Consider the following 23207-nt stretch of genomic DNA (forward strand, 5'->3'; position numbering starts at 1 on the left):
GTGTTGTTCTTGTAATAATTTTTTCTCACAGAAAAGCATTTGCTTTACCTTTAGTGATAGAAAAATGATAGAATGTTGTCAATTATACTGCATTCTCTCATACAAGAACTCATCTGTGTTGATGGAAATCTACCATAAAGCTAAAATCAGGAAGGAAGCGTCAATCATTACGGTGGCCACATAAAGCAAGCGCACCACCAAATAAAGCAACATTAACCTGATTGAACTAGTATTGCATTCTTGCGTCAGGACAAAAGAAGAGAAGAAATGAAAGGCTGAACTCGGAGCAGGTGAACAAATTAGGCCGTCGGAAAAGGGCCCCAAAGGAAGGCATGTGGATGCAATGTAATGCAATGCAACATTAAAAAAAAGTACATCGGTGTGCTTAATCGTTAGGGCATTAGACTACTTGGCCCTTGAGCAAGAGCCTTAACCCTCACTCCTACTTGGTTGTATAAATGCTAGAATTTATAAATGCTAGAAATCCTAACCCTAACCCTAACCCTAACACTGGTTCACTAGATTACAGACTTAAGATACCATCAACCTAAAACTGTTCATTTTTTTAAATATACATATAAACCATCAGGAGGAAAGTGCTAGTCGAAGTGCTTAAAGATAGCCAGTGGCTCGTTCGGACATCTAGAGGAAATTCATTCTACCACCTCGATGCCAGAACGGAAATGAGTCTATATCTTACCCCGAGAGACGGTGGGTCCGAGACCCGAGTGAGCGAGGTGCAGTGCAAGAAGTGATAAAACACCAAAAGCAGGGCTCGGGACCAGAAATAGATATTTGCGAGTGCTTTCTGCTTTCTTCCTGTTTTCATTTCCTTTGTCATTCATTAATAATAAACTCATTTCCACAACTCCAGGCAGCAGACGGCAGCCCGCCTTTTTATCTGGAAGAAACCTTTAACTTTAAAGCTGTTTAAAAGATATTACACAATACATACGACACATGAAGCAACAGCAACTTGAGAAAGATTAATGTGCTGTCAGTTAGTGACCACTACTGGTGAAAGAGGAACTCGGGCAAATTAGAGTTGCTTTTTATCAGTAATTATTACATAGGAAGGCTTTAAAAGAAAAGATAGACCTTAGGGAGGTTAAATAATTTCCTGGAAATGCATCAAATATGTAGTGGTATTTATTTTTTGTATTGTGCATGGTCATGTGGTTTCTAATGCACCAAAATAAGTTCAGCACTTGTTATTGGCACCAACAGAGAAGTTGTCATGTCAGGGGTGTGTTTCCTCACTCCGTTGAACTGTTAACTAGACTTGCTTCACAATCGAGGTGACAGATGAACGACTGACACGCAAGACACCAGAACAGTTTAACACGCTCATGTCTTTAAGAGGTAGGTGAAATATTTTTTTGTGAAAATTTACCAAAAGGAAAATTTTTCCTAAAAATTTGTATATATATACACACACTAAATCTATTAGAAATCCTTCAACAATGGACAATTTGCAGCAATCTCTTCTACTTTCTTCTGGATTTTATGACAGCAAGATGGTACAGTAGGTAACATCGTCAGCTCCAGGATCCCAGTTTTCTGCGTAAACACTCCTTAAAACCTCTGAGCAGGTAAACGGACTAAGATAAATGACCTCTAGGTGTGTATTATGTGCTGTAATAGAATAGCACCCCTTAAAGGGTGTGTTCCTGCCTTACAACCAGGAAACTTGGATAAAGTGAGTAATGTGACGTTCATTTAATTAACACCGTCTAATATCAGTCCAAATTTATCGGCAGTAAAAGTGGCACTGTTGAGACACCCAGTATTGCTCTGTACACGAATGAGGAAAGATGGGAAAGGTTGAATGAAATCGTCATGCGTGAGTTCCTTTAAGGTTGCTCAGAAAATGGTCAGTAATCTCGCCGGTGGTCCAGAAACAAGATTTCACACCTTCATTGATGGAGTTTGGGATAAATTCGCAGGCAGGGAACCAACCCAGCCACTGAGGGGTTCGCTCTCAGTTCTGGACACAAGGCTGGATGAAATTAAGGGGTTGAACCTTGAAAACATCTTTGAACGACTTCGAACTGGAAACAGCCGAAGGACGACGGCGACTGGATGTCCGTCGATACATAGATGCGCACGTCGTTATGAATCTGTGCGTCTTTTATGTCTCGGTGCCTTTGCCGGAGTTCACTAATTAATTAAACTACACATTTTTACACATTTTCGCAAACCACGCTACAATTTTTAAAAACTACGTCTAGTTTGTTTTAGTTATATATTAAATAAAGATATCTCCTTGGGTGTCTCAGAGATGTATTCCACTGGTACATGGATGTCTTGAAGTATCTCTAGCGCATCAAGGATTTTTATAATGCTACAGTGGCAGATTCGTTTCAAGGTTAATCACACAACTAAGAGAGATAAGATCATTAAGGCTGCTTTATCTGCACATTCATGATCATTATCTTGCAAATGACTTTACTAACAGCACAGAAAGCATGACAAGGTTTTTTTTTTTTGTAAAACACACACACACACACACACACACACACACACACACACACACACACACACCTCCAGCATTCATTACAAAGACATTTTTACCAAATTAGGAAATCTTCATTTTTTTAATTCATTCATACGCATTTTAGATTGTTAAAGGGACTGGGAAAATAATTTGATGTTGAAAAGCGAGTATCCAATGCAGGTATATTCATCTTATATTTGTTTTTTTTTAGGTTTAACCATGGCTTCAAACACAACCACGAATTCAACTAAACCCGTTGAGGATTGTGGGATTAATATGGAAGCGTGGGCATTAGCGCTTCCCAGCCTCTATTTCGCTATTTTCCCACCTGCCCTTCTGCTGAACCTTGTAGTAGCTTGGATATGTTTACACCTCAAAACCAACTCAAATTTCATGGTGTACCTGAAGCACTTGGTGGCAGCTGACCTCCTCATGACCATGACCTACCCCATCCGTGGTGCCAGCGAGCTCCCGGGAGCTTCAGATGGGCTGCATGCTTTCGCCTGCCGATTCTCCAGCGTCTTTTTCTACCTGGCCATGAACATGAGCGTGATTTTGATGGGACTCATCAGCCTTGACCGCTACCTGAAGATCGTGAGATCTGGAGGAAGTCTTCTGTGTCAGAACCTGCTCTTTAGTAACATCCTCTCATTCTTTTTCTGGTTTGCATTGATCTGCTCGAATACGTTACCGATTATAATCACGTCAAACCAAGACCCTACCAACAAGACCGGAGAGTTCTGCATAGCCATGAAATCTAAACTAGGAATTGCTTGGCACGAGGCGGTCATAATAATAAGCAAGGTCATATTTTGGGCCGTGTGCATTTTGAACGTGTTCTGTTATACCTTCATTGCTAAGACGGTTTTGGAGTCATACCAGAGGTCTCGCGGCAACAACGACAAGCGGAAACGTAAAGCGAAGTTTCGTGTTTTTCTCATTCTTCTCGTTTTTTTTATCTGTTATTTACCGTACCACTCCATCAGAATACCTTATACTAATCTACAGGTTCAAGCTAATGTCACATGTTACAAGCAATCACTTAGAATTGGTAAGGACTTCACGCTCTGGCTCTCAGCTATAAACGTCTGCCTGGACCCCTTGATCTACTTTTTTCTCTGCCGGGATTTCAGGGAGAGGTTTTTGGAGATATGTGACATAAAAAGTCTTTTTCCATCCTATCGAAAAAACAAAGATGCATCTCAGACCACAGATACATCACAGCAAGCTCAATAGATAGTACGGCTCAATAGATGTACGGCTGCAAGCAGTGAGAATGTGTTTTTTTTTTATTTTTGTAAATAATCTCCATGGTATGAGTGCGTGTGAAGTGAAATGGTGTTGAAACCTCAACACGAAAGCTCAAATTTGTGACCTCACTTTAGAGACCAAAATATAGCTTTTTACACAACAGTGTTTGTTATTATATAAAAATGTCAGTCAAGGTTTTTTTGTGATGTAATTATTTTTTTTTTACATTTATTTTTATTGTACAAAATGTCTAAAGGTCTAAGAGCTGAACTGCGGTATCTGTGGAAACCTGACCCAATGACTATACCAGTTCAGAAATATTTTGTTTTGCTAATGTATAGGCTACAATGCATTAATAAGAATGTAATTGTGTTTAATTTAGACATTGCTGCCTTAGTTACTAGATTTGTATTTTAATGCATGAAATGTATACAATAAAGTTTTATTCTAATTACATTTTATTATATGGATTATTATTATTATTACAGTTATTACAGGTATTTCATATTATTATCATTATTATTATTATTATTATTATTATTATTATTATTATTATTATTATTATTCATTCATTCATTCATTCATTCATTCATTTACTACCGCTTATCAGAACTTCTCGGGTCACGGGGAGCCTGTGCCTATCTCAGGCGTCATCGGGCATCGAGGCAGGATACACCCTGGACGGAGTGCCAACCCATCGCAGGTCACACACACTCTCATTCACTCACACACACACTACGGACAAGTTTCCAGAGATGCCAATCAACCTACCATGCATGTCTTTGGACCGGGGGAGGAAACCGGAGTACCCGGAGGAAACCCCCGAGGCACGGGGAGAACATGCAAACTCCATACACACAAGGCGGAGGCGGGAATCGAATCCCCAACCCCCTAACCACTAAGCCCCCCTATTTTTAATTATTATTATTATTATTATTATTATTGTTGTTGTTGTTGTTGTTGTTGTTGACTTAGTGTCTGTTGGAGTGAGCTGATCAGCTCTAATTTCTTTCTCATCTTCTTTCTTTCTTTCTTTCTTTCTTTTTTCTTGAGTCATTTTCTTGATCGCTTATTTTACTTTACCTCAGATGAAATATTCTACCTAGAGTAGCAGCTCTCAAGCCACCCAAGTATTCACGGCAGCGTGTTTAGAACTAACCACCATTGCTTAGAGCTTGTCCTTCAGTCACAGGAGGTCTGTAGGTTAGGATAAAGACACATAACTCCAGAGAGACATAAAACATACAGTAGTGTTTGTTTTTCTCTTCTTTGCTTCCAAGATTGATGGACCAGAACTTTCTTAAACATCGTCACCATGGTCACATATTACCACATGGGACATTATTAAAACATCAATGGTAACTAAAGTTAGGTCTCAGTACAAAACAGTACATAACACATAAGCCTCTGTTATTTATTACTTGAAGGTTAAGACTTGTTTTAACGCGGTACAAAAACGGTACATTTACATAACACTAACACAACGTAGATAATGCTCAGATATCAGATGTCACCGTCTATATATATATGCAGTAGATTTCAGTAGATAAGAAAATTTGAATGGTGGCCATTTGCTTTTTTTCCAACACGCAGGGTGTTTTTATGACTGACGCCTCAGGCTAGCAGCATTCAGTAACGCTTACACAACACAACACAACACTTACATGCAAAGTTATCACAATAGAGAGCAGTCTACTCACCAAGTCACCGGCATGGCAAGTTCACGGCGACAGGAACATATTAAAATAAAATCCCTGTTGTAAAAGAGGTGTTTATGTACAAGCATATGTGATGTATAGGGAAATTGGAGGCCTTGTGGATTGGAACTTTATACTACAGTATAAAGTTCCAATAAGTACGTCCAGTCCATCCAGTCTTCTTTTTTACATCAATATTGAGTATATGTGATATGTGATATTTTCATGATGATGATGAGTTCATGAGTTCATGATGATGATGATGATGAGTAAAATGATGATGAGTAAAATGATGATGATGATGATGATGATGATGATGATGATGAGTTCATGATGATGATGAGTTCAGATGAGTAAAATCAACGAACGTAGCCATGCAATTGTAGCAAGACACGAGAAACGCCACCAGAGCCGGAGATCAGAGCCGGATCTCTAAATAAAAAACCTTGATGTCACGGGTTCTTGCCTATCGGATCACAGGTACAATGACTGACAACCACAAAGACTACGTGGAAAGCTTATATTGAGCTGTGCATAAAGGGAAATTAGGGACAGCTGGAAAAGCAGGAAAACACATTAGTAAATGGTGTGGCACTGCCCACATGGGAATAAACACAATATATACTACATAAATAATCTGCTTGCCAGAAACCACCACCAGAACCACCCCAAGCCCTGTGGTCTGGCAAGTTTTGTTTCATTAACCTCTGACCTCATTAACCTCTGACAGCAATTTACACTAGCAGTAGAATGGGCTGTCAACTTTAAACATGGATGCCATTATTGGCTCGATGGTCAGTTCATGAAATTTGTGCCCTTCTACACTCCTTTGCCAAAGTCAACAGTGAGCGCTACTATTGTGACATGGAAGGGTTTTTGGAATGGGATCTCCAACAAGATCGGATAGGTGTAATAGTCCACATACAAACAAAAGCTCACATACGTTTGACTATATAGTGTATTGTAAAGGCTTGCCGATAAAGTGCAAAGATCCATCATCAATCCATCCTCTACATCGCACACACACTCACAGGCCCGTCATACCCATTTACACACTACAGACAGGTTCTTCTGCTCCTCTGCTGAACCTTGTAGTAGCTTGACGATTCTGCAGCGTCTTTTTCTACCTGACCGTGAACATGAGCGTGATTTTGATGGGACTCATCAGCCTTGACCGCTACCTGAGGATCGTGAGATCTTGAACTTAACTAGGACTTAAGTAACACGAGACAAGTCAGAAATGCCAATCTGCCTTCAAAGTATGTCTTTGGACTTGAGGAGGAAACCAGAGAACCCTGAGGAAACCTCAGTGGCACAATGAGACCCTGGATGTGTGAGGCATTGCATTTTCCCTACCATTCATTTGCACATTACGTAATAGTTTAATTTCGTTAGCTTTCATTACCTGTTGCTTTTACGATACGTTCAAACTATTGCAACTGACAGCAATCTGTTATTCACCTAGAAAACACAAACTCTGCTTTAATAGTGTATATTATTTACTGGCAGATTTTCTAGGTTTAAAGAAAAGTATGTGCTTTTCTAAAAGTACAGTACAGATAGTTAAAAAAAATCACACATTTCACAATTTCTAATGTGTGACTTGCCGGTAATGATGTAATTTGATAAGGTATTACATCAGGAAGAAAAATGCTGAAATAATTATCACTTCTATCTTGTCATGTAGGCAATAAATAGGACTGATTACTGAAAGGTAAAGAAAAAAGACTTACAGGAAGTGTATAGAAAAAATAGTAAGCAAAATTTTAGAGCTGTAATTTAAAAAAAAGAAGAAGAAGAAGAAGAAGAAGAAGAAGAAGAAGAAGAAGAAGAAGAAGAAGAAGAAGAAGGGTGTGCTTGGGGCAAATACTGTAGGAATAGGAAAAATCTGCAAGAGGAAGCTGTGGTATGTAGTCTAATGATGACCACTGCTGGTGGAAGCAAGATCTACCCTGCAAGTATACAGTATATATGAACAATGAATATAAATTGTTCAGAATAATTCTATAAATTCCTTTAAAATTGGCATGGCATATTTTTGTAATAAATAAATAAATAAATAATCTTATTTAATCTCATGGCCAGAAGTAATCAACATACAGCTGTCATCGGTGACATGGTTCTGATTAACCCCGAATAAAGATCCGCCGTTTTCGGTAAGATTTTCTTTACATCTTTTTCTTCTTCTTCATTTTCGTCTTCTTCATCAGACTGCTGAAGCCATGGTCTACAAAGAGCTTGCTGAAAACTTGTTCAGCACTTCGAACTAAAATGTTCCAAATCGATAAAATCTTAGTGTTTAAGATGTTTGGCTACTGATTGGAGAAGGTTGTGAGTTTGAATCCCAGGTCCACAAAGCTTCCACTGCTGGTCGCTATGAGCAAGGCACTTAATACTCAATTGAAATAAAAATAACTATAAAAATCTAAGCCAGGGGGGCACGGTGGCTTAGTGGGTAGCACGTTCGCCTCACACCTCCAGGGTCGGGGTTCGATTCCCGCCTCCGCCTTGTGTGTGCGGAGTTTGCATGTTCTCCCCGTGCATCGGGGGTTTCCTCCGGGTGCTCCGGTTTCCTCCCCTGGTCCAAAGACATGCATGATAGGTTAACTGGCATCTCTGGAAAATTGTCCGTAGTGTGTGAGTGAATGAGAGTGTGTGTGCCCTGCGATGGGTTGGCACTCCGTCCAGGGTGTATCCTGCCTTGATACCCGATGACGCCTGAGATAGGCACAGGCTCCCCGTGACCCGAGAAGTTCGGATAAAGCGGTAGAAAATGAATGAATCTAAGCCACTCTGGATAAGATGTGTTAACCTAGTGGTTATGGTGTTAGACAACTGATCAGAAGGTTCTGAGTTCAAATCTACCAAGTCCACCAAGCTGACAATGCTGGGTCCCTGAGCAAGGCCCCTAACCCTCCTGGATAAAGGTGTCTGCCAGATGAGTACCATGCATGAACTAATCTCAAATTAGTTATAGCTCAGGAGTTATTGACTCGGGAAACTCCAACCTGTGAATATGTGGCCGACTTCCTGCTCCTTCAGTTCTCTCCAGCGCTGGAAAGCTGATCCTATATTAACACGTCCTACTTCTTGCCTTATCGTAAGTCTTTCTTCTCTTTCTTTCTTTGTTTTAATCCTCCATGTCAATATTAAAACCATTTTCTGCTAACGTCACACATGCGCACTGAACATTCTCTCCGCCCACATAGACCAGACACGCCCCTTTCTGCTCATTGGCTACACGTTTGTTTTGTTTTTGTTTTGTTTGGTTTCCCAACGCAGTTTTCTGAAGCATTTCAGAACCTACCTTCAAGGGGAGTATCCTGAGACATCTAGAGATTTAGCAGCTCCAGTTGGACGCTGCTTCATTGAGTATACGGACATACTAAGAGGAGATGCCAACTACATGTGGTCTTTAAGGACAACAAACTCCTCATCAATATGATTAATACAACTGTATATTGAATTAGCATATATTTATAGTCACACCCTCCAGTGTCACCCAAATGAGGATGAAGTTCCGCTTTAAGTCTGGTTCCTTTCAAGGTTTCACAATCCAAGGGAGTTTTTCCTCACCACAGTCACATTGGGGATAAATACATTTAAATAACATTTTTGTATTATTCATTCATTCATTTATTCATTTCCTACCGCTTATCCGAACTTCTCGGGTCACGGGGAGCCTGTGCCTATCTCAGGCGTCATCGGGCATCGAGGCAGGATACACCCTGGACGGAGTGCCAACCCATCACAGGGAACACACACACACTCTCATTCACTCACACACACACACACTACTGTACGGACAATTTTCCAGAGTTCATTTAGTAGCTTAACTAGTCATTAGCGAGCGGGATTAGTATTGTAAAGTGTTATTAAAATACTCTGGTGTTTACAACAGAGTGGTTTTACATCAACAAATGCACCCAGTGCACTTCTGTATTCCTGTGAACAGTCTTAAAGAGGAACCTCATCGACATTTACAAATTATTATTTTAACAGTAAACCTATTCTTAGCAGTTGCTGAAGCGAGACGCTAACAAACATAGCCGGTAGTCGGACATTATGCTCTAAGTCACCATTGTGTTTATTCATTGTGTTTTCTTTCTAGATATATAAATGGGTAGAAAAAAGACTATATCCAAAAACAACAGCATGCTATCAGGGTGCTATTAATATTAATACCGATATCTAATAACACGTCACTGTTATCACAGACATTAAGATTTATACACAATGTTATGTTTTCTAGTAGAGTTGCCTAGAGAGTTTTATTCCTTTTACCGCCAATTGTCTTTGTTTTTTTAATTAATGAATAACCGGTATAATTTTTATCCGATGATAGTTACATGTAATGCTGTGAAATATCCATGAAAATCCATGTTTGTTCCTGTTATTAAATTAATTACTGACGTAATTACATTAACTATTATTATGTAAAATGAAAGCAGCTGATTGAGTGTTACCTGTCAATTCTGGCACTGGAGACTCCTTTCGTAATAAATAGCTAAATAAAACTGTTAAAGAAAGCTTCATCATATGACCAGTTATGCGTTTTTATTTGTAAATAAATAACATTAGTCTTGGGGGCACGGTGGCTTAGTGGTTAGCACGTTCGCCTCACACCTCCAGGGTTCGGGGTTCGATTCCGGCCTCCGCCTTGTGTGTGTAGAGTTTGCATGTTCTCCCCGTGTCTCGGGGGTTTCCCCCGGGTACTCCGGTTTCCTCCCCAGTCCAAAGACATGCATGGTAGGTTGATTGGCATCTCTGGAAAATTGTCTGTAGTGTGTGAGTGTGTGTGTGAATGAGAGTGTGTGTGTGCCCTGCGATGGGTTGGCACTCCGTCCAGGGTGTATCCTGCCTCGATGCCCGATGACGCCTGAGATAGGCACAGGCTCCCCGTGACCCGAGAAGTTCGGATAAGCGGTAGTAAATGAATGAATGAACATTATGCTTCAGTTGTGCTTGTGATTTGCAGCAGGATCTATCGTCAGAGCCGCCGTTCTAAAAAATGAATCAATATCTATTGTCTAGCGGATTTATAAAATTCAGTAGCACTGTGGTATATTGTACATCATATCAGTGAGGGCAAAAGTAAAACATAGGGTGTGGGTTAAAAACATTTTGTACTTCTGTGTATTCATAAAAATAGAAAATGTACATGACCTAAAATTTTTATCAGAAGAGTACGTAGATACGTGATATCTCCGTCCTGCCCCCCCCCCCCCCACACACACACACACACACACAAACACAGACACGCAAGTATACACATGTACCCACAGACAAACTGGTAGAGGGGAGGGGGCGGTTGGTGCTTGGCGTAGGTTGCAGAATACGCTGAGCTGACCACAAACAGCTGTGTGTCTTACAGATATCAGCGTGCACTTGCACAAGCGCTCACAATGCATGCACCCGAAACACACATTCTTTCACTTGTCTGTTTTTCCAGACAGTGAGAAATCCTTTTACAGATATGTACATGTGGCCTTGTTTCCAAGAGATAGCAAGAGTGGCGGTTCCTGAAAAGACGTCACGTCCTAATGTTGTGCAGCATCGCATATCACCTCTCGGGCCTATTGACACTTATGCAAATGAGTAAATAAAGTCGGGTATTAAGCAGAACCAGGGGCCACACTGAGACAAAGGACAGGAAATAGAACAGGATGGGGATAGTCACCCTGGCACTGCTGTGGCAGACCTATTGTAATGAGAAAGGAAGTCTTTAAGGGGCCACCAGTAGAGAGAACAAGTGTGTATGTGTGTGTGTGTGTGTGTGTGTGTGTGTGTGTGTGTGTGTGTGTGTGTGTGTGTGTGTGTGTGTGTGTGTGTGTGTGTCATGTTTGCATGTGTATATCTGTGCAGCACAGAGGGATAGGCAAAGCGTGAATGGGAGGTCTCAGGCATTTAACAATTTTCATGTAACCGTTTCAGCTGGGAAAAAAAAGAAACAGAAGAATTTTTCACTTCTCCAAAAGCAGCTGGTAAGTCCATGATCCAACAGAATTAGATCACGCTATAGACCGAAAGCTTATTTTTCTTCATTTTATTTAATCATATGCTATTTTTTTTTCTAATCGTATTAAATGCATCATTTGGTATTAAGTTATAATATAATTAAAAATTTACATTTATCTCTAAACAGTATGTATGTACAGTATATATGTCGTATGTCGTGTTTATTTACTGTAGAAATAGAAAATAGAGGAAATCAGACGAAATAGATGCTTCTCAATCTTAAAGATGTATTCTAATTATTGTTAGAATCGCTACAGGATCGTTTATAGGTCGTTCTTCTTGCCCGTGTTGGTTTAAAACATCCTCTTTATCATTTTGTCATCTGTTTTCCATTCAGTTTCTCACATTTATTGAATGCTATATTTACCTGTATGTCATTTAAAACATCTAACGAATCTGAAGCGAGGGACGTTGTAGAGAGAAACGACAAGAATTCTTGAGAAATGACAGCCAAGCATGTGCTTTTTATATTTCAGATTAGTCCAAATTGGTCATTTGGCGGTTGTACTGCTTTTCTGCCTTTAAAAATAAAATCAGCACACGATCTGTTCGTCTTGGGTGGATAGCTGAAGTAGGGATGATATTTGGGATTTGTCATTGAATTATTTAAGGCAGGATAATTTGTCAACCAAGTGGTTTTTACTGGTAGAAAATATTGTGCCAATAAAATAAGGGAAAATTATATTATAGCTTTTGGATCTAAGCTCACTAAAAAAAACTGGACCGGTGACAATGACAAAAAAATGATCTTTTTTCTTTTTCCACTCATTGTCCAATCCAGTTTGGGTGATTCTGTACCCATGATGACCTGTGATGACCTGTGATGAGTCGTGATCTTGGTGGATAGAAATACATCAAAACTGATGTTGTAGATTATCCACCTGTAGGTTGTGAAGCCTGAGATACATTTCTGCTCAGCATTGTTGTATAGGTCAAGTCAAGTCAAGTCAAGTCACCTTTATTGTCACATCACTTGGGTGCGAGCTCCAGAAATTGCAGAACCATTCACATATAGTTAAGAAACATAAATAGAACAATTTACAAACAGGTTAAAAAAATGTTCAAAATGCTTAGTACCATTGGAAATGTGCAAATGTGGAAAATGTGGAAAGGATGCAATGTGCTCATACATAGTCAGTACACACAGTGTACTACTAGACATATATGTATGTATGTATAAGTATAAATATAAATAATATAACATAGGTTGATTATTTATTTGAGTTACTATAATCGAGACTTCCGGTCAGCTCAAACCGGTCTGGTCATTTTCTTCATCATCAATATGCTCCAGCCTGCAGATCATCCACACACCATTGGGTGTAAACTTCAGAGTCTTTTTTGTGTGGAAAATCCAAGGAGATCATCAGTTTCTGAAATATTCTCAAACCAAACCAACTATCCCTAACCCTAACCCTAACCCTAACCCATCCAGAACGTTCTGCTTCCACACGTTCGGCTGATTAGATAATCGACTAGCGTACGGTTGCTATTTATAGTGTGCTCAGTGAGAGCCACAACATCCCAGGTTCCCAAGTAGAAATTCCGAGTTGAGTTAACCTTTAGTCGAACCTATCTAATCCATGTGCTCTCTTTTAAATTACAGAATAAGATATACTTTATACTAAATAGTTATGTTTATAATCATGTTTTTGATTAAGATTATGTTGCATCATATACAGAAAAAAAATAATTTCATGGATTAAATTAGTGTAATATTTTTGATGGAGTTTAATGGCATTTTGGCATGATAGATAGAGTTAATACAGACGCAGATGTGTATGATTGGTATATTTACATATAATTGTTTTTACCTTGATAATTAAAATGCAGTGGTGAGTTTGTGCCACTTCATGATTAGCACTTAAATGTGTCATGTGGAAACCAGAGTCTTAAGGAAAGTGTATCATCATATTGCTGGGTAAGGGTTACGCCGTGTGGTTATGTGATGCAGCTGACCCAGTTTCCACTATGGAAGTTGTATATATGCGTGCAACTGTTTTCATCTGCACTTTAACAGTTCTGTTGTGATAAGATACACGTTAAAAATTTCCTCTGCTTTCCACGATCCTGTATTTGTTATTTAAAAGTCATGCAGGTGGGACAATGCACGTGGGTTATTGTTTACTCAGAGCCGTTGTGATTGGTTATAACACAAATAGTGGTCATACAGGACATGAAGCATTATTTAGTCCGATGTCTACTGCAAAATGTCTATGATATAGATCCAGTGGTTTAGTAAAAAAAAAAAAAAAAGAAAGGGTGTTTTATAATGATTTGCCCTACTGTTATGGCGACTGGCCTACATGCACACATCACCTTGTGGTGGGGGATAAAGTATTAAATAATTAAAAAAAGAAAATGATAAAAATCGATGAAATTCAATTCAATCATTAAATAATGAAATAAATAATTATAAATTAATATTAATTACATAACAATAACAATTATTTTCATTATTGTTGTTGATATTTATTTAACAAATAAATAAACAAACAAACAAACAAACAAATAAATAGTTTAAGATTTTTAAGAAACAAATACAAATACATATATTTTGAAGCATGTACTTGTACATGTATTTTCTAGTTGAAGCGGGGCCGTGAGGATGAATGTGAGTCAGCTGAACACCTCCATACAATGCAAACTGGACACCAGGATTACCTCGGTCCTCTTCCCCTGCTTGTACTCTGCCCTCTTCCTGGCTGCCATCATCCTCAACTGCTTGGCTGCATGGATCTTCTTCCAGATTCACAGCAGCTCCACTTTTGTAGTCTACCTAAAGAACGTGGTGGTGGCCGACCTGCTCATGACGCTGACTGTTCCTTTGAAGGTACTAACGGACGCAGGCATCGGCTCAGCCACATTGAGAGCCATCTACTGCCGCTACACGGCCGTGGTCTTCTACACCACCATGTACATCAGCATCCTGCTGCTGGGTCTCATCAGCCTGGACCGCTACCTGAAAATCGTGCGGCCTTTCGGAAAGTGCGCGCTGCAGCGAGTCGGCGTGGGTAAGGCAGTGTGCGCAGGGGTCTGGGCCGTCATGGTGGCTTTTGCGCTGCCAAATGTGATCCTGAGTGACCGTGAGCTTCCTGTGAGTCGTAGTGGAAAGCTGAAATGCAGCAGCATGAAGAGTAAGCCTGGCCTACGCTGGCACGAGGGCTTTAACTACTTTTGCCAGGTGGTGTTCTGGGGGACGCTGATTTTAATGGTCATCTGCTACACCTTCATCAGCAGGAAGGTTTACGAGTCGTACCGCGCTTCAAGGAGCAGCTCCGGCAAGGCCAGCAAACGCACCAAGTCCAAGGTACCATGCAGTACATGTTACTCTGACTGACATTCAAATCAAATATGGGAAATATGGGAGTGAATACTGCTCATCGAGGCTAAACATACACTACTAAAATACTGCTAATTTGGGCGAATGATGTTATGTGCAAAGTAAGGAAACTATCACAAAGCTAATAGAGGAAGCGATACAAAATGAGCATTCGCAATGATCTGAAATTGAAACTTAGGATTTGTGAAAAATCACGAGATAGGAAGTTTCGGAAAACAAATATTATACAGATCTGCGTGTGTACAAAAGTTTATCGCAAAGCTGTTCAAATCACAAGATTCCATTATACAGCTTACCGAGTTTGAATAATCCAAATAATTGTATTAAGTAATATACCTACGCGACATAGCAATATTTCTTAATAAAATAGATATAAAGTTTAAACATCGATAGTACGTGATAACGAAAAATTGTTCATAGACATTGAGCATCATTAAATCAACTGACAATTTTTTTTATCTGTCTTTCTTTAATAATTAAAAAAATGTTATCTATTGTGGTGTAAAAGAAATGAAATATTTCAGCAAGTGCTGTTAAATTCTCTTCCGCCCGACACACTTTGTTACGTTTTATTGTTTAGACGTGTAATTAAACATTTTACAGGGTCTTTGGATGTTGTTTGCATCCAACGGATATCTGACGCTAATCTGTACAGTGTAATAATAAATCATATTTTCGAAGAAGTTCTTAGAAGATCTTAGAAAACAATAAATAATCGATGGTCATTCAATGCTGATTTTTTGACCCACTAACTGCATCTTGTCCATAAAAACAAGCAGAGAGTAAAAATCAGAAGCTTGTGGCTTGCGTACAGATGATAACAGACACGCCGTGAGTCGTGTTGCTGACGTCTCGTATCTTATCGTTTCTTCTCAGGTGTTTGTCGTAGTTGGCGTGTTCTTTGTATGCTTCGCTCCCTTCCACTTGGCCCGAGTTCCCTACACCCTCACTCAAACCCGAGGCACGTCGACACATTGCTGGGCACAGAAGCAGCTCTACTTGGCGAAGGAGATCACGCTCTGGCTGTCAGCCACCAACATTTGCTTGGACCCTCTCATCTACGTCTTCCTGTGCCGGGTCTTCCGCAGGAGATTAACTGCTACTCTTTGCCGCAAGCCTTTACCCCGTGGAGGGCTGGAGTCCCCTACAGAAACCTCGACCAAGCAGGAGCTGTCTCACATGGGTCAGTGTAACAATGCTAAAGAGAGCCACTCGCATTAATGTCATCATTAACGTGGACGTCACATGATGCCTGGACTTCGAGGTGATATCAGATTAATTTTATAAAATGGTACTTTTTACTGCATATATAGTACATTTACTGAAACCTGTTGAAATACCTGTACATAGATCCTATGACTGGGTTTTATTAAAACAATTATCCAAACCCAGTACAACACTTGTAAGCAGTTTTAATGTAGGACTCGAGGATACAATATTTCAATGAGTTAGAGTCTAATCTATATTAATATTATGAGAAAAGTGTGTGTACTTGGAATTTGCCTTCTCGATGTCTGTAAGTATTAGAGACGGCTCGTGCCTCTTTCTCTTCCTATCATATATTTCTTTGCCATCTCAATTTTAATAAACCATAAATCTCTTAAAACGGCCCTATTCCGAGAAGATGTTTAAAGATATTTATAGCTATTTATTTATGATTCCTTACTGATCTCATATACTGGCCAGTGACTAAATAAAAAAATTGGAATGAGTTAATAACCTTACATTGGCACCATGAATAAGAAAAGGAATTTTAAGACCTCGTCGACTTACGGAGTTTTTTTTCCCAACGTTCCAAAATTTCCAACATTCCTGAAAATGAATTCAAAGGATCTTGAATTGAAGCAAACCAACTTTAATTATTGGTTTCAGTTTTTTTACATGTACATTTTTAAGCCGTGTCCCAAATCGCATGCATTGATCAATGTCGTTTTCGAGTCTTTGTGTGTTCATACACAAAGTGTAGAATGTTGGACAGTTCATTCACTCGACGCTCGCTTAGTTCTGCATACTTAACAGGAAAGAGGCGGAGCTACCAGGCGCTGACACTGCATGAGAAAATCCAGTGTCATATTTTAAGATGGCTGACGACACTCTGGTGGACAAGACACCTTACACATGTTTTGTTTGTTTTTTTTAAATAGCCCACGTGTGTTGTTTAATTTTTCAACATTTACAAAAAAAATCACTATAAAAATGATGGTTACTAAGAAAAACATTAATATTTTATTTGTTTCATTTTATTTACTGTTAGCGAGAGTGTATAGGGTGTAGTACGTTATTTGGGAAGCAGCATTAGATGGCAAAAACAAAAAGTACTAAAGATTTTTGGTAACTAATGGATTAGCTTCTGGTAAATATATGCTAATATATGCTAGGCTAATAAGCGTAAAAAAAAATTGTAGTTAAATTTGCTGCTTTAAAATCTCAAATATTATAACAGATATTTAATTTGAAATGTAATTAAATGCAATGAGTATAATGTGAACCGTGATGTAGACATCTGGACAAAGCTTCTTTATAAAAATAATAATAAAAAAAGAGATATTTATTGCATATTTTTTAATGTATTGGGTTCATCTGTACATAAATTTTTTTTGCCGCCTTTTTTTCCCATATTTAACGTTTTGCCTTCGCATGATTTCTTTGGATCTCTTGAATTTTCAACTGTTGAAAATTAGAATAGCACTTTATTTTATAATTAATGTAGTATTCAATGAGGAAATATGTAATAATTTGAAGTCTTGTACATACTTTGCATGTCGAATAAATTTGGAAAAAAATTGCATTTATGTTTTTTTTTCTAAACTTACACTAAAAAAGTTTCATCTCTTAAAAAGTGTCATTTTTGACATGAATTCTATTTCTCTTATACATCGAATGACTGGATGCTTTACATCAATCCTATAGAATTTTCATTTAACTTTAAAATTTCTAGACTTCTCCATTGTAAGTTGGTAAAATCAACAGTTGTAAGTTGATAAAAGATCATATCATACAAATGCATCTTTAAAATACATAATAAATAACAAACAAATAAATAAATAAATATAAATAAATAAATAAATAAATAAATAAATCCTGCATACTTATCTAACAAATACTGGATATGTAAAAAGAAAAAAGAAAAAAAACGGTACATAAAAAGCCACATAGATTAAACACAACATGTATTTTAAATTTTGATTTATTACTTTTAAAATTTCTAAAATTTATTGTATGGCTTATTGCACATTGTGGATACTGCTGGAATTTAAGAATTTCCCACTGGGATGAATAAAGTATTTGTCTGTCTGTCTGTCTGTCTGTCTATCTGTCTGTCTGTCTGTCTGTCTGTCTGTCTGTCTGTCTGTCTGTCTATCAAAATTATCCAGTATTGCCTAAGACACTGTGTATTATGACATAGTATGCATGATATAATTTAAATCAGCTTTTGACATTATGAAGCACCTGATAATGAATGCAGGTTGTTTTTCCCTAAACATCACTGTCAGATCAAACAGTACACATTTCAAGGGTTTTTTTTTTTTTTTTTTTGGTGACCTTTTATTTTTTTCCTCTTTTTATTTCTCAAACATTGCTTATGCTCAAATTATGTGTGGTATCTGAGATCTGAAAAGTGCTGCATGCAATAAAAACACATTCACATTTTGTGCAGTCATGCTGTTTTCATTTCCTTTCTACTAATCTTGCTTAAGCTGTGTTTTTTCACTTGGCTTGTTTTATGCCTTGTTTCTGTGGGATAGTTGTGCTTTCACTTTAGAATTAAGTTTCAGTTTATTTGGCAAGTTAAAAATAACTTCCGTGTGATTTTTCAATATTGTCAAAACAAAGTCTGTTAATAAATGGAAATGTGGCATAAACTATGAGGTAATATTAATAACTATGAGGTTAGTTAAATAACTATGAGGTAATATTAATAACTATGAGGTAATATAAATAATTATGGGGTAATATTAATAACTTTGAGGTAATATTAATAACTATGAGGATTCTTTAGTTAATTAGTACCTAAAACTTGCTAAAACCACTGAACGTTATAGACAACGACATGTTAATCAATCATTAGTATTATCACTCTTGTTAGTTACTGACTAATAGACTAATTTACATTAATGGTATACACGCTTAACCAAAGCCATACCAGGATTAAGGGCCTTGCTCAAGGGCCCAGCATTGACAGCTTGTTGGACCTGGGATTCAAACTCACACACTTTCTGATTGGTTGTCCAACACCTTAACCACATCTCCATTAATTACATACGCAGTTAGTAATATTTAATACAAGGTATGTAAGAAAACCTGCAAAGATTTTCCAGACTGCTTGAAAATGTATTTCTCATCATTCATGCACAAGAAAGAAGGTAAGAACAAACCAAATTTCTTTAACGTCTATGAATACCTAATGAACAGTAAATATATGAATAATAAAGGAAGCATTGCTGTCGCTGCACCGATCACACGAAGCTGGCATCGAGGCTTGTGTAGTGGTTAGCACGTTTATCTCGCACTTCTGGGGTTGGCAGTCGATTCCTTCCCCTTCACTCTGTCTGCAGAGTTTGCATGTTCTCCAGTTTCCACTGTGCCATGAGTCATGATAGGAGTAGATGATGGAAGGATGGATGGATGGATGGATAGACTCCAGATGAGTGTGCCTCTTTGTGGTAGAATGTAGACTCACATCATTGAGTATTTAAGATTGTCAGAGGTTAAGCATGTGCATTTGAATGTGTGTGTGTATATCAAATCGAACAGTACATATTTTAAGTATTAACAATACTTATTTATTTTTTCCTCTTTTTATTTCTCAAACATTGCTTATGCTCACATTATGTGAGGTATCTGAGATCTGAAAAGTGCTGCATGCATTAAAAACACATTCACATTTTGTGCAGTCATGCTGTTTTCATTTCCTTTCTACTAATCTTGCTTAAGCTGTGTTTTTTCCTTTGACCTCTGAGTCATGCCTTGTTTGAGTGTGTGAATGTGTGTGTGATTGTATCATGCAATGAGATGGTACGCTATCCAGGGGCACGGTGTTGCAGGGGACTCCGGTTTCCACTGTGCCATGAGTCCCTGTGGATGATAGGAGTAGATGATGCATGGATGGATGGATGGATGGATGGATGGATGGATGGATGGATGGATGGACTCCAGTTGAGTGTGCATCCTTGTGGAAGAATGTAGACTCACATGGAGTATTGAAGATTGTCAGACGTTAAGCATTTGCATTAAATTACTTTCAATTCAATTCAATTTTATTTCTTAAAGCACTTTTTAACAATTGACATTGTCTCAAAGCATCTTTAAAGAACATAAACTTTGTATGTATATTTATTTGCATTTACTCCATTAGATAGAAGATGAAGAAACCTTGAGAGGAGCCAGACTCAGATTCAACACTTTAGGCCTTTAAATGCTCAATGATGGAGATCTAGCATATGTCGAATGTTATATTCTGTATTGATTAAGAGGTTGTTCTCCTAAAGTCAGCTCTTTTAATGTGTGAAACTGGAGCTGGTGGGTTAAACAAGAAGCAAGTGAAGAGGAATTAGCATAGCTGCTGATCATAATATTAGCAGGCACTAGATGACAGTGGCTTAGTGGTTATCACCTTTGCCTCACAAACACACAGTTGGTGGTCTGATTTGAATCTCCACTATGTGTGTGTAGAGTTTGGAGAGGTGGTTTCCTCCAGGTACACCGGTTTCCTCTCTAGTATAAAGACGTGTGTTGAAGGCTGTTTGGCATCTCTAAATTGTCTGTAGTTTGTGAATGGGTGCATTGGTGTGAAATTGTGCCTTGCAGTGGGTTGATGCCCTATCCAGGGCTGACCGGAAGACCGTGAGTTTGAATCCCAGGTCCAGCACGATTTGCATGAGAATCCAGCGGACATGACGGGAGAGACTGATAACAAATGACAGTCAAGTTGAATTGTTGTCGTCCATGCTGACTTTGGCCTAAACTCAAATTTTGGAATTTAATTTTATTTTAAATAAATAAAAAAAATCCAAACGGTTCTTTTTGATTACTGAGGCTAAAGTTTGAGATATATTAATAATTCCGTACAAGATCCTTACAAGGATGATAAAACAAATGTGTGTGTGTGTGTGTGTGTGTGTGTGTGTGTGTGTGTGTGTGTGTGTGTGTGTGTGTGTGTGTGTTTATCTAGCAGATGGAGTCACAACTTTATAACTGAACCTCCATTTTTTCTAACAGCTTATGCAAATTCTCAGACATTCGACGTTCAATAAAACTGTGTGTGTGTGTGTGTGTGTGTGTGTGTGTGTGTGTGTGTGTGTGTGTGTGTGTGTGTGTGTGTGTGTGTGTGTGTGTGTGTGTGTGTGTGTTTATCCAGCAGATGGAGTCACAACTTTATAACTGAACCTCCATTTTTTTCTAACAGATTATGCAAATTCTCAGACATTCGACGTTCAATAAAACTGTGTGTGTGTGTGTGTGTGTGTGTGTGTGTGTGTGTGTGTGTGTGTGTGTGTGTGTGAGAGAGAGAGAGAGAGAGAGAGAGAGAGAGAGAGAGAGATTATGACTGGTTATCATTTGTAATGTAAAACAGTTCAGCTCAAGCCCAGACATTTTTAGGGTTATGATTAATCGCTAATGAATGTTTTTTTTTTTTTTTTTTTGGTTGTTGCGTTAAATCCTACCGAGATAGTGCTATTTTCTGATTGGCTATTGTGTAGCCTCTTTTTTTTGATTGGCTGATAAGTGTCAGGCTCGACTAAGCGGTGCGGACTGATACATTTTGGGCGCTGCGGCTGATTAAATATATGATAAATAGTCAAAAAGTTTTTTCTGCATGAGAAATACGATGTGTGGCGAGAGAGCGTGACAAAAGACCGAAATGCGTGACTGTCACTCTCAATGCGTGACACTTGAGAGCCCTGTGTGTGTGTGTGTGTGTGTGTGTGTGTGTGTGTGTGTGTGTGTGTGTGTGTGTGTGTGTGTGTGTGTGTGTGTGTGTGTGTGTGTGTGTGTGTGTGTGCGTGTGCGTGCGTGCGAGGGTGCGTGTGTGTGTGTGTGTGTGTGTGTGTGTGTGTGTGTGTGTGTGGTGTGTGTGTGTGTGTGTGTGTGTAAAGCATATCAAAAGGCATGAAAGAATGGACATGTCCAACTGAGTTTATATTTTTGTCTTTTTTTTTTTGGATTTCTGACCTAAACCGGTTTCTGAAGATGAATAAATAATAAACATTTTATAATAATTAATAGATCATTATTCGCTGAGTTTAAACAACTTACTAGAAAAGATGATGCAGATCAGGGGCGGTTCTAGGATTTCATCTTTAGGGGGTTTTTAGCCCTCAGTGAGAATTTAAAACAAGAAGAGTTCTATATTATATACTGTATTATATGACAACTCTGGTAATAAGAATAGTGACATTTCACTGCTTTTGGTTGCCGTCTTTGCGTCTTTCCGCCGATTAACGTTATAGATAAACGCCTCCAGCTCTGACTGCGCGTGCACGCTGCGCGTACCTGTGCTTCTCCGTTCAAATAAAGCAGACAGCTGAAGACGCACTTTTGAAAGACTACAACACACGCACGTAAAAGCAAAGTAAAAAAATCGCTCTTGGATCAAACTGATAAATAATTTTCTTTCCCATCGACGCCATGTCCTGTATTATAACGTCATTTGTATTGTTTATTAATGAAAGTAAAAATTATCCTTATAGTTTTAAGGTGGCTGAGATTACAGGGGGCTGAAGCCACCCGAATAAAGGCGTAGAACCGCCCCTGATGCAGATAAATAAACATCAGCATACATAGGAAAGAAACACTGTTTTTAGAGCTGTTCCAGACTTTCCTTAGACATGGCAGGTGACGTCTGAGGCGTAATGAAGTTCGGATATACATTACAGCACAGTGGAATACTTTTCTTTGCAGATCCTGACTGAGGAGAATGGGGTCAGAGAGCGAGGGCAGCTATGATACAGCTACCCTGTGGCAGGGAAGGTTAAGGGCCTTGTACAAGCACCCAAATCTGGCAGCTTGGCAGTGCTGGGGCTTGAACTCTGATCCTCCGATCAACAACCCAGAGCCTTAACCGCTTTGCCCTTCTATCACTATAATCACTACTATCTCTGCTTTCGCTTTTACCATTTTTCTAACTTTATCAACTATCAATCTAACAACACTCAGAAGAACACGACGTCGCTAACGCCACCTAAATGCTCGTGTTGCTTCACAGCCACTCACACGTTCAGCCTTTAACCGTATCACGTTAGACACTGACGATGGAAGTCGTTCTCAAAAGAAAAGAAAAACAATTAGGAGACAACTTTAGAAGAAGAAAACACACATACATTTGAATAAATAAATTGGAGTAACAGGAAAGCATTTGCCTTGTTGGAAACTAGCCATGCGCGGGAATCTGTGAGCTTGT

General features: G+C 38.7%; 2 protein-coding genes across 5 annotated transcripts; both read left to right on the forward strand.

Moving 5' to 3' along the window:
• The first annotated feature begins 1212 nt into the window (after nt 1-1212).
• LOC113640414 (P2Y purinoceptor 13-like) lies at nt 1213-4204 on the forward strand. 3 transcript variants are annotated; one of them, XM_027142898.2, is made up of 3 exons: nt 1321-1362; nt 1514-1592; nt 2709-4204. In XM_027142898.2, the coding sequence occupies exon 3, from the start codon at nt 2717-2719 to the stop codon at nt 3731-3733; it is 1017 nt and encodes a 338-aa protein (XP_026998699.1). In that variant the 5' UTR covers nt 1321-1362; nt 1514-1592; nt 2709-2716; the 3' UTR covers nt 3734-4204. The 3 variants fall into 3 exon arrangements, with proteins under 3 accessions (XP_026998697.1, XP_026998699.1, XP_026998698.1); XM_027142896.2 differs by lacking the exon at nt 1514-1592 and having other exon boundaries at nt 1213-1362; XM_027142897.2 differs by lacking the exons at nt 1321-1362; nt 1514-1592 and adding an exon at nt 1755-2122.
• Nucleotides 4205-11107: 6903 nt separating this feature from the next.
• LOC113640391 (P2Y purinoceptor 13-like) lies at nt 11108-17592 on the forward strand. Of its 2 annotated transcripts, none has more exons than XM_027142863.2 (3): nt 11108-11429; nt 14053-14773; nt 15683-17592. In XM_027142863.2, the coding sequence occupies exons 2-3, from the start codon at nt 14072-14074 to the stop codon at nt 16025-16027; spliced, it is 1047 nt and encodes a 348-aa protein (XP_026998664.1). In that variant the 5' UTR covers nt 11108-11429; nt 14053-14071; the 3' UTR covers nt 16028-17592. The 2 variants fall into 2 exon arrangements, with proteins under 2 accessions (XP_026998664.1, XP_047662604.1); XM_047806648.1 differs by lacking the exon at nt 11108-11429 and adding an exon at nt 12245-12346.
• Nucleotides 17593-23207: the final 5615 nt, after the last annotated feature.

Source organism: Tachysurus fulvidraco, chromosome 22 (genome assembly GCF_022655615.1).
Source record: "Tachysurus fulvidraco isolate hzauxx_2018 chromosome 22, HZAU_PFXX_2.0, whole genome shotgun sequence".
NCBI classification, from domain to species: Eukaryota; Metazoa; Chordata; class Actinopteri; order Siluriformes; family Bagridae; genus Tachysurus; species Tachysurus fulvidraco.

What these genes read in the sequence shown, in the direction of transcription:
- LOC113640391 (XM_027142863.2), top strand. Translation starts at nt 14,072, where the DNA reads ATGAATGTGAGTCAGCTGAACACCTCCATACAATGCAAACTGGACACC. An exon ending in GCAAACGCACCAAGTCCAAG is followed by an intron (nt 14,774 to 15,682) that starts GTACCATGCAGT and finishes GTTTCTTCTCAG; the next exon opens with GTGTTTGTCGTAGTTGGCGT.